This window comes from Hoplias malabaricus, chromosome 7, assembly GCF_029633855.1.
Source record: "Hoplias malabaricus isolate fHopMal1 chromosome 7, fHopMal1.hap1, whole genome shotgun sequence".
In the NCBI taxonomy this organism is placed as follows: Eukaryota; Metazoa; Chordata; class Actinopteri; order Characiformes; family Erythrinidae; genus Hoplias; species Hoplias malabaricus.
This window is the reverse complement of record NC_089806.1, coordinates 2,276,423-2,293,657: the sequence shown is the minus strand read 5'-3', so window position 1 is coordinate 2,293,657 and position 17,235 is coordinate 2,276,423. Positions and strand designations below refer to the sequence as shown.

The window sequence follows — 17,235 nt, the reverse complement described above, 5'->3', positions numbered from 1 at the left end:
AATACAGACAACAATGCAGGCAAATTGAAATTACATAAATGGATATTAAGTGATGCTGCCATGTGCTGAGAATAAAAGGGAAATTCAACTAACACATGATCAGATATTGTACAGATACAATACAACTTGTAGCCTCATATGCAGTTTCGAGTTTCAGTGACAATTTAACTTTAACACATGGAAAATTTTCCGTTACAATTAGAACCGTCCATCTGAAGTAGAAGTAGATTATCTCCCTTTGGGTGAGATAATTCAGTCCCAGACCAGTATTTACACTACCATTCACCCCCATCCCATCTTCACTGGGCATTTTAAACACTGTAGTGTCAAAGTCATATTTGCAGCACAGTCTACTACTGTTACCACTTTATAACTTTTGTTGAATTTGATGTTTCATTTAAAATGTTCTTTTTTTTCTCTTTCATTTTCAGAAAAGAATAACATCACTTTTGTTGTGTTGTCTTCTGCTCCTAGTGTCTAAGAAAGTCCTACCTATCTTCCACAACCTCAGCGAAAGGAATATAACACAATGTGGGAATCAGGAGAGATTACATGTCAAAATACTGAGCGTGGAACACCCATTTCTCCAGAAACAACATCATCTGTTCTCCACAGTGGTGCATCTGCTGGAAAAACTGAGAGAACAACAGACAAACGGAAAACACATGACTGTTCACTGTGTGGAAAGAGTTTTAATCAAAAGAGTCACCTCCTAAAACACCAGCGTATTCACACAGGAGAGAAACCGTATCACTGCTCAGAGTGTGGAAAGAGTTTTAATCAAAAGAGCAATTTTCACAGACACCAGCGCATTCACACAGGAGAGAAACCATATAAATGCTCAGAGTGTGGGAAGGGTTTTCATGACCAGGGTTCTCACCAAAATCATAAGTGCATTCACACAGGAGAGAAACCGTATCAGTGCTCAGAGTGTGGGAAAAGTTTTCATGTACAGAGTCGTCTGCAAATGCACCAGCGCCTTCACACAGCAGAGAAACCATATTACTGCTCTGAGTGTGGGAAAAGATTTAAATCTCTGTCTAATGTCAAAATGCACCAGCAGACTCACACAGGAGAGAAACCGTATCAGTGTTCAGAGTGTGGACACAGTTTTACTATATTGAGTTCTCTAAAACGTCACCAGCGTATTCACACAGGAGAAAAACCTTATTTCTGTGTGGAGTGTGGGAAGAGTTATTCTCGGCACAGTTCTCTAAAAGAACACCAGCACGTTCACACAGGAGAGAAACCGTATCAGTGCTCAGAATGTGGGAAATGTTTTCATAAACCAAGTCTTCTCCAATACCACCAGAGCAATCATACAAGAGAGAAACAGTGTGGGAAGACTTTTTCTCAAGTGGGTGCTCTGAAAAGTCACCAGCCCATTCACACAGGAGAAAAACTGCATCAATGTCCAGAGTGTGGGAAAAGTTTTAATACACGGTCTCATCTCCAAAGACACAATCGCACTCACACAGGAGAAAAACCTTATTCATGCTCAGAGTGTGGGAAGAGTTTTTCTCGCCACACTTCTCTAAAGCAACACCAGCACGTTCACACAGGAGAGAAACCGTATCAGTGCTCAGAGTGTGGGAAGAATTTTAAAAGACTATCTCATGTCCAACGACACCGAATCACTCATGCAAGACAGAAACAGCATCAGTGTTCAGAATGTGGACAAAGTTTTACTGAACAGAGTAGCCTTAAGAAACATCAGCGCCTTCACCCAGAACAGAAGCAGGACAACTGCACCTAGTGTGGGAGTACCTTCAGACATCAGGGTTCAAAGACACAAAAACATCAATATTCATCTATTGTCTGTAATAGTTTAAGTTCAGGGACATGGCGGGTCTGGATTCTACCCAAAATCAGTGGGCACAAGGCGGGAACACACCCTGGAGGAAACCCGTGTGTTTCCACACAGGGAATATTAATATTGCTCTATTAGTCACTAAGTTGTAGCACATCATTTAAAAAACAATTGTACTTTTAAACAGCATTGTTTAATTTTTTTTCTTCAATGTGTGAAAGAACATACTGTAATATGGGTTGTAATACTTTATGACTTTTCCCAAGTGGAAGGATCTTTTGGTTATTGATTGGTTATGATTATGGAAGAATTGTTGATTGCGATTGCATCTGATGCTGATGAACCTGATGTTCGTGGATAAATTTGATGGTTGAGGATGCATCTTATGAAAATAACTGTACATAGGCATTAGGCAGCCACTGCTGACCTATAGAGGACAATGCATTATCCTCCCTGAATAACTACCTACTTAAAGTTTAAGTTAAAATGATTATGTAATTGTCTGTAATGTAAATATTCATAATGTACCTTCTATCTGAGAACATTAAAGCTGCAGTCTGATAATTTTGATAATTATTTATCTGTTGAATTTAGGCAAATCTTAGAGAACATACAAGTCTTTATTTTCACCAAAATTTTGCTGTTTCTTGCATCTTCAGTCAGGCCAATTCTTGGTTTACGAGAGTATGCTGTAGCCTACTAAAGTACCCTTTGCTGTTGTGAGCATTCATGCATGGGTGTCTGTTCTGGCTGATTACAAATAACTTCACCAACCCTGTGTAGTGCATAGTATAGTGGTGTAGTAGCACTTATTTTATAATCTGTGAGGGGCACTATGTAGGGAGTAAGGCACTACTTGGAGTATATATTATTATAATGGAATGTAGTTTACATATGATGCCATGAAAGACACAAATACAAAGCAGGGTACATTTATCCCAACTGTGTCCCCATACCTCATAACGTTTTTTTTTTCTCCCAGAGGTATCAGTATATTTCCTGTATACTTAAGTAATGTGAGTTTTTTCTGTTCCTCTCTTTTTTTCTTTGGTGTGTTTACTAAAGAAATGTAGGTCTGACGGTTGTCTCTGTTGTGAGCAGAGTTTTATAATTTTTCCCCTGGATATAGTCTTCACTCTTGGATGTAACTAGATCCTGCTGATATTACTAGAAGAGCAAATGTTGTCTGAAGAGGTGAAGGGTTTATAGGTATGCAGACATTCTCCTGCTGATGCAGTAAATGATCTGTTCCTTATTCATGATCCAACACTTCTGAAGGAGTGTAGGTTGCGATGATTATGCCACAGAATTGCTGGTGTTTGTACCAGATAAAAACCTTTCCTGTGTTCTGCCTCTCGACCATGGTTTGTAATGGCATAGGGGAGCTTACAATTTGAGCTCCAGGGCTAGAAGGAGCAGTTAACTTTCAATCTGCTTTGGGATAATACCCAAAAGCTCAATATGTTTCCACCAACAAAGACGAGCTGGACCCGGGTGGCTTTAAAATACTGAGGGTTTATCTCAGACCATTTTAGGCAGAGACGGGATAAACACAGTGGCTAAAATAAAACAAAAGAGAGAGGCTCCATGTGGCTCCCTGCAGCAGCTCTAGCAACTGCAACTCACCTCACTACAATTACCATAATTTTATATGTTCCAATACCTTTACCCCTTACACACTCAACAACAGACATTATCACTTGGGTGGAGATCTGGAGTATGCCTCCAGTCATAGAAATATTTTGCTAGTACAGACCACGCCCGTAGAGGCTGAAATGGGGAGGTGAACTCAGAAGTCTTTCGGGGAAGAGTTCAGGGTGGCTTATGAATGTGTATGAAGCCGGACCCCCCCCGTTGGATAAATTAATATGAGGCGGGAGCAAGTTTAAAACAGGAGGCTCAGTGGGCTTGATAAACGCCGAATATGGGGATCAGCAGGAATGACCCAGCGCGGAGGAGCGAGCTGACGTTGTGAAAGCAGTCGAGTCGAGATCCATCTCCTGAACAGAAAGAGGCGACACGGAAATGACGTGAATTTGCAGGGTATATATAGGGCTGAGAGGACGAGTTTGGGCGTGGTCCTACTCCCAAAATTATGTTATTACATAACTTCACTTATTGGCAGCTTTGGATTTTCTGTCAGGTCTGGCCACTTCTTGTGTTTTGATCTTGGTCTGCTGTGTCTGATTCACTCGTACTGGCATGATACACACATCAGTTCTTAGAATACCGTTTGTTGACTACAGTTTAGCATTTGGTATGATTACAATCTGGGAATTCATCTATTTCTGTGTCACTGGATCTCCAACTTCCTGCTGGACAGACCCAGTCTGGTTTGAGAACAGCACCAAACAAGAGAGGAGGGTGGTGTGTTCAGCTGAGCACATTTTGTAATTCTGCATCTGTAGCCCATTTACAGCAATTTGTGCTGGACCAAGGCCAGGAGGTTTGTGAAGGACCTTAACCATCCCAACAAATGAACTCTGTTGCAACTAGAGGACCACTTTCACTCGAATAAGGCATATACCAAGTAATTATGAAAGAGCTTGTTCCCTGGACATTATTAATGCATAAATTACTCCTGCTCTGTTCACTATTTTTTACAATGTGTTTTGCACTCTGCACATGGAACTATTCACCACTGCACAAGTCTGATATCCAATTTTTGCACATTTTCTGTAGTTATTGCCTATGTAATTATCTTTACATTATTCTATATTTATTTTTGTCTTATAAATATATTAGTATATTTTATGTTAATTTTTAGACCTTACATTTTTCCTTAGCTGTATTTTGTCTATTTCTAATTCTATTTCTAATCTTTATTTTTATGATTATTTTTAATCTCTGTTATATTTTAACCATTTAATTTAAGTTGATTTTGTTTTCATGGAAGGAGTAGTTACAAAAGCATTTCACTGACAGTTGCACCAAATATGATTGTACGTGTCAAATAATCTTTTACTTGATTTGGTTTGAACATTCAAGACTCATGCGCACACTACGGCCAAATATTCGTTTTCAATCTGTTTATTTTTCTGCTCTGTCTTTGTTCTTGAGTAGTAGGCTACAAGCTTATCCCTATCTGTAACAGCTGACATTATGTTGGGCTTCTGGACATTGTAGTTGACTGAGGCTGGTCCTGAACTTTGTCAAACACTTGTCACAGTTGGACTTTAGCCTTGATTCATCTGTAGAACAGCTTCCATGTTCTTGTAATGCTCTGCTTGGCCCTTGCCATATACCAGAGTGCAATACATTACAACCTCATAACCTTCGTGGATTTTTAACAGGTTACACATTTCGTTGTGGAAAATATTTGGTGCTGAGCAAAATCAGTATGGCAGCCACTGGAAACAGAATCTGCCTCTAGGATTAATGAATATGGTCAAAGTATCACTCTTGGGATCTAACAAAACTTACCATAATCCCCATTCACAATTCCTCATCCAGCTATGACACTATCCAAGATAAGAGATCAAAGATGGCGGCGCGTGCACACGCAGCGGCTTCTCTCTCTCCCGAGTTTACAATGGGTTCTTCGCTCAGGTTGAGGCACTAAACCACACCCTGGCACATAAATCCACCCCCCCTCCTGTAGACCAGGTGCTCACACTGTCCTCAGACAAGGTGAGGAGTGTATTCAGCAGGATCAATGCTCGGAAAGCTCCTGGACCTGACAGCATACCTGGTCATGTGCTGAAAGACTGTGCTGGCGAACTTGCAGAGGTGTATTCTGACATATTCAACACCTCACTGAGTCAGGCTGTGATCCCTGTATGCTTCAAAGCCACCACTATAATCCCTGTCCCAAAGAAGTCATCACCTTCCTGTTTCAATGACTACTGCCCGGTTGCACTTATGAAGTGCTTCAAGCGACTCGTCATGCAACAAATCAGGTCTCCCCCCTTTTCTGAGTCCCCTTCTGTTACTCTGCTAACCCACAACTGCTCTCCATCACACACCTCCAACCTCTTCATCAAGTTTGCGGATGACACAACTGTGGTAGGCCACGTCAGCAACAACAATGAATCACACTACAGGAGTGAGGTGAGCCGGCTGGCCCCTTGGTGCAAACACAACAATCTCTCTCTGAACACTGAGAAGACCAAGGAGATTGTTGTGGACTTCAGGAGAACCCACACACAACATGCCCCTATATCCATCAACGGGGCTGCTGTGGAGAGGGTGAGCAGCACCTGTTCTTGGGTGTGCACGTCACAGAGGATCTCTCCTGGACCATCAACACAGCATCACTGGCCAAGAAGGCTCACCAACGGCTCTACTTTCTCCGCAAGCTAAGAAAAGCAAGAGCTACCACCCCCATCATGATCACCTTGTACAGTAGGGCCCTCGAGAGTATCTGAACGAGCTGTTTCACTGCGTGGTACGGGGCCTGCACAGCATCCTGCCACAGAACCCTCCAGTGTATTGTGAGAACTGCTGAGAAGATTATTGGTACCTCTCTCACCTGCCTTCAGGACTTATACAGCTCCCGTCTCCTACGAAAAGCCCTCTGCTTGACAGGTGATCCCACCCACTCGCTTTACAGCTTCTTCAGCCTGCTGCCATCAGGGCGGAGACTGCGTAGTCTCAGGGCTAGGACCAGCAGACTGAGGGATAGCTCCATCCATCAGGCTGTGAGAATGCTGAACTCTCTCCCTGCCCCCCCCCCCCCCCCCCCCTTCTGCCTCCCACACACACTACTCAGCAACCTCATCAATTACCACCAATACCCTGTGGTATAATCTGTGACTTTGAAAATCAGGCAGGCACTCAATCACTTTAACCAGCTTCCAGGCTTCATATCCCTGTATTTGCATTACTGTTGACACCGGGTCTGTTTATATTGGTACTGTCACTTAAGCTCCTCATCAGACCTAACTGTGACTTTTTCAATAGGTATGCACTTGTTCACTTTATTTAGTTGTTATACGATCATCTTGCACGATTGTCTACTCTGCCCTGTACATCCAGTATCCTACCTCCTTCTATTACAATTTTTTGGCACTATTGTTTACACTGCCTTGTACATCCATTATCCTACCTTCAAATCAGGTTATTGTCTTCAGTCAGTGTCCCATTGACTCATGTATGTCTATCAGCTGCTGGTATCATATGTCCTGCACTTGTCTTCTGTTTGTTCACTTTCATATATTTATATACTTAGCTTAGTTGAATTAGTTCAAAAATTTGAACATTTTTGTTAAATGTTACTGCGTCTTGGAGAGGAGAGTAACGTAATTTCAATTATTTGTATGTCCTGTACATATGCAGAATTGACAATAAAACTCTCTTGACTTGACATGACTTGATATCCTCTGATGGCATGTATCTACTGCATAGGACCTACTTGATTCGGCTTGGCTTGGCTCTATTCTATTCCACTAGCCAAACCTGGTCCTGGCACATGGAACAGTGTTCTTTTATTAGGCCCTGCTTGTGCCTGGTACAAAGCAATTTGATTGGGTACTAAATGTTCTTGCCTATACACTGCATGGGATTGACTGGACTTGATTCTCTTTTACCTGGTCTCTTTTCCACTAGCACAGCTCCCCTAGTCAGAGCTCTGTAGAATTTACACATCAGATTCAGTACCTGATCGGCCCAGGTCTTACCAGACATAGGCAGGGACTGTGAAAGTAAATGAGCTGAGCTCATGTTGAGTAGGTTACATGCAGTGGAAAAGCACATTAAATGTGATGTGTATACATTACAGAGCTCTGGTTGGCCAGGGAGACCTGTCAGTCACCATGAAAAGCAGACCTCCAGCACAAATTAGCCACTTATAAAATCTCTCAAGTTACAGCAGGTTTCATGTTTGTTTTTATCTGACACACAACAGCTAACACTGCTAACACAACAGCAAAACATCTGACAGCTTGTAACATTAACCTGTGGTGTTTGAAAAGGTTCAAATGTGCCTCGGATGTGTGGTCGACATAATTTTCCAGTCAAAGCTAGACATGCAACAAGGAAAACTCTGCTGATCTGTGAGAACTGTGGCATGGAGCCAAGTTTAGTCCAAAAAAACAAAAGCAACATGTGAATACACAATGAGTGTAAACAGTGCCTAATGTTACCGCTGCTGTCATGGATTTTCAATCTCACAGTTCTCATTAAAGGTGGGGTATTGCGATTTCACCTGCTTCATTTCATTTCATGGGGGAGCTATGCTAGCAGAAAAGTGACCAGGTAAAAAGCCATACTTAGCTGTGTCGAGCAGATCCCATGGAATGGAAAAGCAGCATCAGGTAGGAAGCATTAAGTTATCTTGCTTAACTAAATTTTATGTGCTTTAGACCTATACAAGTTTTTTTTTCTTCAGCTTAGTAACTTTCACATAAAATTCCTATGGACTGCATTCTGTACAGGTGCTCATACTTCTTTTCCAGACCTTAGGTATACATGGTATACCTAAGGTCTGTCCCAAAACCTAGTGAGCTGCCAGAAAAGAGAAAAGGTGAGAGTATGCAGTGACTACTTAAACAGCTGTTTATGTCAGCAGCATTCTAACGGAACTCTGTCCTCGTAAAGCAGATTATTGATACACAAGTTAGAGAGAGATTGGTTCATGGGTTGTTCCCACCCACCGCACACAACCAGTGTTAACTTACCTCAGTGGCAAGCTTTTCCTCAGTGTTTCAGCATGATGGACTTTGCACGTCCTGTTTTTATCATTATTAATATTTTTTGCTCTGGGAGAATAGCAATATAGATGGTAATTGTTGTTGCGTTGCTGCCTTAAAATTTATCCAGATTAAGTAGGCAGCATAGTGAGGAGTATAAGAATTGGAACAGCCTACGTATCACACTATGACATAAAATGCCCTTCATGTAGAGAGGTCACTAGACTGTGTGGCTCCACAATGGGGTTTAACTCAAATTTTCACAGGGCTGTATTTCAGAAGGCCTACTTTTCCTTGAGCACTGACTTGGTAAACCATTTGTATCATTCTTGCTTAGATGATCATGGGTATCTGGTCATTGGCCAATGGCCATTATCTTCACTGCTACACTTTGTTTTTATAATTAAGAAAAATGTATTTCAACTAAACCATAGGCAGTTAAACTAACATTTGCATTCTTAATAATAAAATTGATATTGGAATATGAAAGAAATTGAGTGGTATCATTTGCAGACATTACTGGAAACAGAATATCTGAAACATTAGAAAAAACATTAACATATTGTAAAGACCCTTAGCAGCCCATCCTTCAATACTGGATCCAGCCTATAAATTGTGCTTTTTTTTGTGAACAGTAGAATGCATCACTTTTAGCCTGTCAAGCTCCCTTGGAATGCCTGGTTTTGAATAAAGCGTATAATTGCCTTTTTGTCCCTGCCAAGATCTTTTAGGGATATGCCTTGATCACCAAGTGTTGACCTGAAGACTTACAGCGGAGTCTGTCGCTGAGAATGTGTTTTAACATCAGGGGCAAGTTGTTTCCTTTTGGCTGCCATTGCTAACAAACTGTCTCCAAGCTTTTGAAACCAAGCAACAACTTTCAATAACCTGGTCCTGTCGTGTCTGTTTTCCCTGCCATGTGCTCACATAGCACAGGGCTCTGCTTGTTATTGTTCATGTCTCCACCCTAGTCCCGCCTTAGTCCTGCCTCTGTCCCGTCATTGTCTACAGGTGTTCCTCGTTTGTCTTGTCCTGATATGCCCCTGTAGTTTGAGTGCTCCTTTGTCTGGTGTTGTGTACGTAGATGTATGTTTCTCAGTCCTTCTGTTTACATGTGTCTACCCCAGTTCATGGCTTTTCTCTGTCTGTCCTAGTTTAACTATGTTTAGTTTAGTGTTGTCTTTATTACCATCTGTATTTATTACCCATGTTTATTTTGATTCTGACTTTGTCCGTCTCCTCGTCCTCCCTGCGCAGCCATGACAGGTCCAGTCTGAGAAAAAAAGAGAGAAGCTTACAGGTAGGATTTGAGACATCTTGAATTACAATGTTGTACACAACATGGCAACCTTTTACCTCTGGTTCCTCAGGAGATAAAATTTAAAGATTGACAGTTTCCACTGCCCAATTATGCTGTTGCTGCCAAAGGAAGTCTGGGCCATGGAACCATTGCCTATTCTCAAGGAATATAAGCCCACATTGTCCCTCCGAGGCATCATCTGCTGGATTCAGCTTGCTGTTGATGTATCTCCACTGCTGGATCTTCGTGTTTTCCCTAGTGCCAGAGATTCTATTTGCAACATAAGTGTGGAATCTTATGCTTTCATTGGCAATGTATTTTTGTACAGCCTCACTATCTTTCAAAAACAAGGAATTGTTTAGGGGAACACACAGCTCTGACCTGAGCATTTTGTCTACTTTCACAGATAACACAGCACCTGCTAGTTCAAGTCTAGGTATTGTCATTTACTTTTAAAGGAGCAACTCTTGACTTTCCAATTATGAAAGACGCATGAATCTGATTCTGATGATTGGTCATACTAAGGTAGCTAAATGTTCCATACCCCATCTCACTGGCATCAGCAAAATGACGCAACTGACAGGTAAGTGGCTGTCCAAAGTAATTGGGTCTGATACAGCATGAAGCATTGAAATATTTTAGTTTGGGAAGATTGTGAATCCAGCTAATCCACTGCCTAGCCTGAGCTGTTGGTATTGGCTTATCCCATCCATTGCCTTGCCTGCAGAGGTGTTGCAACTGTTTGGCTGCGAGAATGAAAGGTGCTAGGATGACAAATGGGTCATATACAGAGCTTACTGTTGACAGAATTCCTCTTCATGTGTAAGGCTTTTAATTGACTCTGATGTCAAACCTGAAGGTATTGTCATCCACATTCCACTGAAGACCCAGTGCACGGTCAATTGGCAGTTGGTCCTTGTTTAGATCCAAAGATTAGATGTCTTTCCCTCTGACCTCCTCTTTGATGGTATAGAGCACAGCTCTGTTATTGCTTACCCACTTGGTGGGCTGGAATCCTATTTTGCTACACAGTTTTATCCAGTCTGATGTCAGCTCTCTTACACTGTGGGTATAAATGTTAGACAGTCATCCACATAGAAATTCTTGATTACTGTGTTTATTACCTTTGGGTTATTGTGGATATTGTCATCAGCAGTTCTTCGCAAGGCAAAGCTGGCACAGCTTGGGGAAGAAACAACCCCAAACGTGTACCAGCATGCGGTGGTCCATTGGAATCTGCTCACTGTCTCCATCAATATCTTTAAGTGTTAATTTGAACACTTTTGGAGTGTTTATATAATTCTCACTGTCTGGTGTTAATTTAACACTTGTCAGTGTTAGAAATTTAACTCTGTTATAGTGCTGATCTAGTTACTTTATTAGTGTTGAAAGAAAAACTCGGAGTGTTAACTAGTGTTAAATGTATCTTGTCTAGAGTTAAATGAAAACACTACAGAGTGTTATTTTAACACTTAAAAGTAGTATGTTCACAATTGTAATCAAAAAGCAATTTTTTATAAAATTCAGATGTTTCCTCACCATTTGCCACCTCTCGACAGAGGCATCTGTAGTATTTTAGACAACGTGGTGAACTCCAATTGTTGAAAAGCTAACTGCATTACAGAAAGTGCTACAGCTAATAGCTTGAGTTACAAAAGAATTCTGTGGTAATTCAAACGGTGAATAAAAACTTTGACAATCTAGTTACACTTCAGCCACGTACAAACAACCTCAAACACACTGTTCCACATTAAAAACAGAGCTTCAGCATATAAAGAAACCAGTGAGCTGTTTCCCCACCACCATAGTTAGAGTTGACATTCCCTCTTACTACTGTTAACTATATCTTGTATCTGAAGTGTCATTTTACACCAACTGCATGTCATAATTTTTGACAGGTACCAGAACTAAACTCTACACTTTTAAAAAAAGATGTAATGGATCAAAATTAAATCAATTAATGATCATAATAGGCAAAACAGTTGAATATAATGTCCATTGTTTTATTAACTGGATGCTCTGCAGTAGAAAAATTCACACACACAAATAAGTGATGACCTGAAAGTGAGGTAAGTGCAGCAAGTTTAACACTTGTCAGATTTACACATTGAAAACCTGAAAATACTTGTGTGAAGATCTTATGTTAATAGCACTATCAAATATTAACTTCAACTAAACCTGCTTTTATAAGATCATACAGGCTAGAACAAACAATGGGATGGCACCACATGCATGCCAATATCTGGTCCATAAGCACACTGAACATCAAATGGCTTGTAAAAGTACAAACTATTAACTTTAACAACAGTTTCTTTATCCTCTCCATTATACACCCAAGGCATGGTAATGTTCACTGAAGTATTCTGTAACCAGTGTATCAGCTGGTTGGTCATTATCAAAAAGTTTGGAACCTCATGCTTCATCTCTCTGCAAACAATAAGCCCTACTCTGTATTCTGTGCCATCAATTCTAACCCAGTTAATGGAATAGATATTTTCATCTACTGGAATTTCAAGTGAGCTGGCTAGTTCTTCACCGCAATTATAATTCAAAAGAGAAAAAAAAGACGGTCCACACTCTCTACACTTTTAATTTTAAAGTGTCCCAGTGATATCCAATGGTGTTTTCTGGCAAGAGATTTTGTGACATTCTTAAAGTTTTTCAATGTATTCTTAAAAAAATTATGCTTTGCCTCAAACCTCATACTCCATGTGTGTAAAAGAGGGCCAATCTTCCTAATACATGAAGGGTAGTGTACCATAAAATGATGCTTTGGTATTAAATTTCAATCAGGGTGCCACAGTGTAAAAAGCTGGTGTTGCTCAAAAATTAAGTGTTTAAGTGCTACAGTCATGCTGTAAGTCAGACTTGGTGAAAAAATAAGGTTCATTATTTGCAATAAGAGAAGCTGAAGGTTCCAGTTTTGATTATCAGGTGGTACCAAATCCCCAAAAAGTGAAGGAGTGTTTCTAACAAGGCACAGACTTTGAACTGAATTCAGTCCCAAACCGTTTCCACTGTTCTCTAAATTCACATTTGTTGGGTGGTTTTTATGTTCCAATTATCCATAATCAAATGAATAGATTCGTGAAAGCAGATCTTGCTTTGAGATAAAATTCTCAGCCAAATACCCAAACAACAATTTAAGTTCATATTGAGCCGCTCCTTCAAGAAGGTCATGCATAATGTCAAATGAAATATTGTTGCACACATGAAAAAATTGCAGGGTGTTCAATGAAGAATACCTTTTGATGCCATACACAGACTTAAGTTGAGAGTCTGACTGAAGGGTTTGACAATGCATTTCAAAACTTGTCTTTTCACGCATTATTACTCTATGGTCATCCTCACAAAAAACATTTTGGGCTTAAGTCTTATTGATTAAACACAAACGGCAGAAATATTGTTAAAAAGGGACATTTTAATGACAGCACTAAAGGTAAATTCACAAAGGCCTTGTGCTCTTTGCCAAACTTTGAATTGATGCCACTAAACCCACTTTTAGAAAGCTTCACCTGGATCAAAAAAATAATTGATGGTAGGTCTGTGCAGTATGGCCACCAAATGTGTTTCAGTATTTTTTTAAAAACTCTGGTTTTTATGCTATATCACTATACTTTATTTAATTACATATTTTGGGGGTAGGAAGCACGGAGTTCTTACAGACTGAGGTGAGTCCAGTTTTCTCAGCAAGTTTAGTGAACCATACTCAGAACCACAGAAATACACTGTGGGAGACAATTAATTGACATAGGAAACCGCTGATTGGCTCTTTAAGCCTTTTGATGCTTGTTACATGCTAGAAAGGCTTTCTGTTTTTTTTTCCCTCTCCACACCCCTTTTTCCTTGCTCTCTTAATCCTGTCCTATTACAGGTAATCAACAACAGTCCTTGTATCTGACCAATGAAAGGAGCTGTTTCTGGAGTGAAGGCGGGGCTTCTGGTTTAAAGGTGGCCCATGCGGGAAGAAAGGATAGAGAGCTGGGGAGAGGAGGCTATGTTGTTTTTTTGTTTGTGGTGAACTTGCTTGTTTGTGGCCAAGCTGCTTGTTATTGCTTGTGGAGTTAATGTTATGTAAGCAAATGTGACTATGTGCTAACCTTCAGTTCTTTACTCTCAGTGTGGACAGGCTAGTAAACCACCCAACCATACTGAGAGTTAATTGTTGTATACACTAGGTAAGGAGCGAGTGCCACATGTACTTTTTTTCCTTCTTCTTAGGGAAGTTAGTAGGATAGGCAGGCAAGTTCTTTTCTTTTCTTTGGCACCATCTGTAGTCCACCTGAGTGTGTTGGTTATGTGAATTAACTCACCTTTGTACCTCTTTGTGGACTCTAAATGTAGCTTCACTTGTCAAGTCATCTTGCGCTCTTTCTTTTTCCATGTTTTTTTTTTTTTTTTTTTGTATTGTTACATGTGTCAAATTAAATCTAATTAAGAGCAGCAGCTGTGTGGATTGTCTTAACTGTCATCAATAGTACCTGATTTTATGTCCTCTCTTACCCCTGGTCATTAAAAACAAGCATAGAGAGAGGACGGTAACAATGCTCAACCATAAAGTTATTCTGCAACGGAACATTTTTAGTTGAGTAAAAAGTACATCTGTCCCTCTATATTTCTAAAATTTTAATACATGACATGTTCATAGCTAAAACACACCTTCACCACACAAGTCCTACTGCCACATCTTAAGGTAAGCACCTTCTTGCATCTGCCTTCCTTTGCGGTAGTTTCACACAGTGTAACATTTGTCCTGCTTTGCATACAAAAAAATATATGAAATATAATCTAAAACCATCATAGTTCTCCATTTATTTAGCATGTAAACTCGCATAAATGTTATGAGAAACTTTGCACTTCCTGCTCCTGATATAACAATGGAAAAAGAAACCATAACCAGGCCAATGGGTCCACAATAGCACTGCAATGAAACAAAGGTAATTGTGATTTAAACAACTGCAGAATGTAAACAGTGTTCATTGTGAAAACTGCATGGTAGCATGCGTCTGGGTGGTGTTGGTTAAAAACCTCGGATGTAATATCATAATTGTGAGTTGGCATCTACAATTATAGTAGACGTGTTAATTTTAAATCATGTGAGGTGAAATGTGTGCGGGTCTTTAATGCACTTGTGCTAGCTTAGGATCATTAGCACCTGGAGTACTGAGAATTCATGCTTTTTGAGCAGCGTCTAAGTTAAGCAGAGCAAAAGTCTTGTTTACAGTGAATAATTCAGCATGAGATTAATGTTTTAATATCGCATATCACATGTCCAGAAGGCCTGGTGTGGGGACCAAATTCGTATGATGCCAGATCACCTTTGGTCTTCATTACAAGCTCTTGGACAGCCCAACGTTATGTTAATGAAGCCCTGCCACCAGTGTCCTGACCTTTTATGAATGTACATGTGTAGATTAATAAATATTATCCCTATCAGGATACATTTTAAATCATTTATTGTTCCTGGGATTCTTTATCTTCCTTTTGAATATCATTGCTCTCTGACACATCTTTCTGGGTGCAACTAATTTTTGACATTGAATGTATGAATTAAACCTGTTAGAATACTCTCAAACCCAATGTGGTATCTTAGTGAAAATTTACTAAAATGTTGTTCCCAGTATTCATGAAAGAAACATGAATATCTGGCAACACCAAGTGAAAAAGCAACCTTAACTCTTGGCCTAACCATAAACCTAACTCTAACACTGTAACTGGACATTTTACTGCCTTTTCTTAGTATAAAACTGACTTTAATTTTGACAGAGAATATAGTGAGATTCTGGACATTTTTTAAAAGTGAGGCAATTAGGTGACATTTATTTCTTATTTTTATAAATATGTCTTTTAGTTATACTTACTTGTTGGAGGGGACTCTTAATGTATGTTGTTGTGCTTCTGGCGGCCAATCAGAGCGCTGCTGTGTGGAGCTGTAGCCAGTGAGAGCACAGGGGGCAGTGCTGTGGGAGGGGGCTGTGTGTGAGTGAGGAGCAGAAGGAGAGCTGTGTGCTGGAGATAAATGTGTTTTACTGAAGGTAAAGATCTATGAACGACTTTTCCACACTGTTTACACTGGGTTAGATCTTACTCTCACAGAAACGGGGGACACATGTTCTCTCTCTGAAAAGGAAGATGGAGAATGGGGGAAATGTGGGAGCTACTCCACACTCAGCTCAGGAGGCTAATGCTAGCTCATAGTTGGGACTGTGGGGTGGTCAGGTGTACTCATACTTTTGACCTTATTTTGTAAATCTTTCTGAAAATACACTGGGTTTATGAGGTAAAGTGGTGGCCCTCCACCAGCACTGCTCAGACTCATTGTAAAAAATGCAGTTCCACTCCTCCAGAGCGTGCCACCGGAGAGGCTGTGATATGGACCCCTGCAGTTCCAGTGTGCGCTTCTGAAACATCTCAGAGAGAACTTCATTGTTCTCAGTCCATTCACAGCATTTTAGTTCCTGTGTGGTGTTCCACAGTTTTGATGGACCTCCATCTTCCTCCACCTCAAGTACTGCTTTTAAAAATGAGGTATCTGTCTGGATTTAGAGGCTTTACTAGGGTCTCATTACAGGCTGGGCATTTGGGGCCGGCTCCAACATTTTATGAGGTAAATGGAAGGCAGCAGTAATCAATATAGGGCAGTGGTCACCAACCAGTCAATCATGATCCACAGGTCGATCTCCAAGACAATGCAAGTCGATCTCGATAAACCATGGCTGCTTCAGTTTTAGCTGCGTCATTCTGTACCCTCAGTGATTCACAAGCTACTTAAACAGGGATACAAAGCTGCGGTCACTCAGGGTTTGTGTCCGCAAATACTGATATTTTAATTTGCGTCCCTGACCAATAGTGCTGTGGCTCTGTTTCTGCCCTGTCTGAGCTGACGCGAAGGGATATATGACACAAATATTTCATGTGGATTACAAATGACAGCACAAGTGAGTGTAACACTAAACCCCTGTGTTCTGACAAGGTATTCTACCGCATGGAAATGTGCAAACATAGAGTATTTTCATAAGTACAGCCACCTAAATAAAAGTTAGGGCATTTGGATAGGCAAGAAGTATAAGCAAGAGACATGCACAGCCTAAATCCCCTTATGATGGTAAAGATAAGGTAAATAAAGGTAACTATATTGATAATACATTGTCTATATGTTTTTAATTCTTTTAACATTTGCTTCAGCATGTACAGTTTTGGAATGCTGAAACAAATAACAATAACCTAAGATTGTATAATGCACCGGAGGAAAACGTATCCCATGAAAACATAAAAAATTGTGGGGCATGTGCAGGTCTGCTGTAGGATAGTTATCAATAGCACAACATGTCAGAACACCTGTTTCCTCAGGCACTAAGTACCACAGCCAACCCTCAGCTTTACATTAATGAAGTAAGTAAACAGTTTAAGTTTGTTATTGGAGGCAATGGGGACATACACAGCTTTGTTTAAAAGTAGCCTAAGCCCGGCTTTTGTGTTGGTAGATATTTCATTTG

At 40.4% G+C, this 17,235-nt stretch overlaps 1 protein-coding gene across 1 annotated transcript in view; it reads left to right on the top strand.

Annotated features, from left to right (window-relative positions):
- The window catches only part of LOC136701975 (uncharacterized), a 51,877-nt gene that overhangs the window by 29,950 nt on the left and 4,692 nt on the right, over positions 1-17,235 (top strand). Inside the window, exons 16-20 of the mRNA XM_066676782.1 lie at positions 482-1,755; positions 5,317-5,998; positions 6,159-6,243; positions 6,338-6,450; positions 7,358-7,421. Of these exons, the coding sequence (XP_066532879.1) occupies positions 482-1,755; positions 5,317-5,998; positions 6,159-6,243; positions 6,338-6,450; positions 7,358-7,421 (2,218 nt within the window). The remainder of the gene's footprint in view (positions 1-481; positions 1,756-5,316; positions 5,999-6,158; positions 6,244-6,337; positions 6,451-7,357; positions 7,422-17,235) is intronic.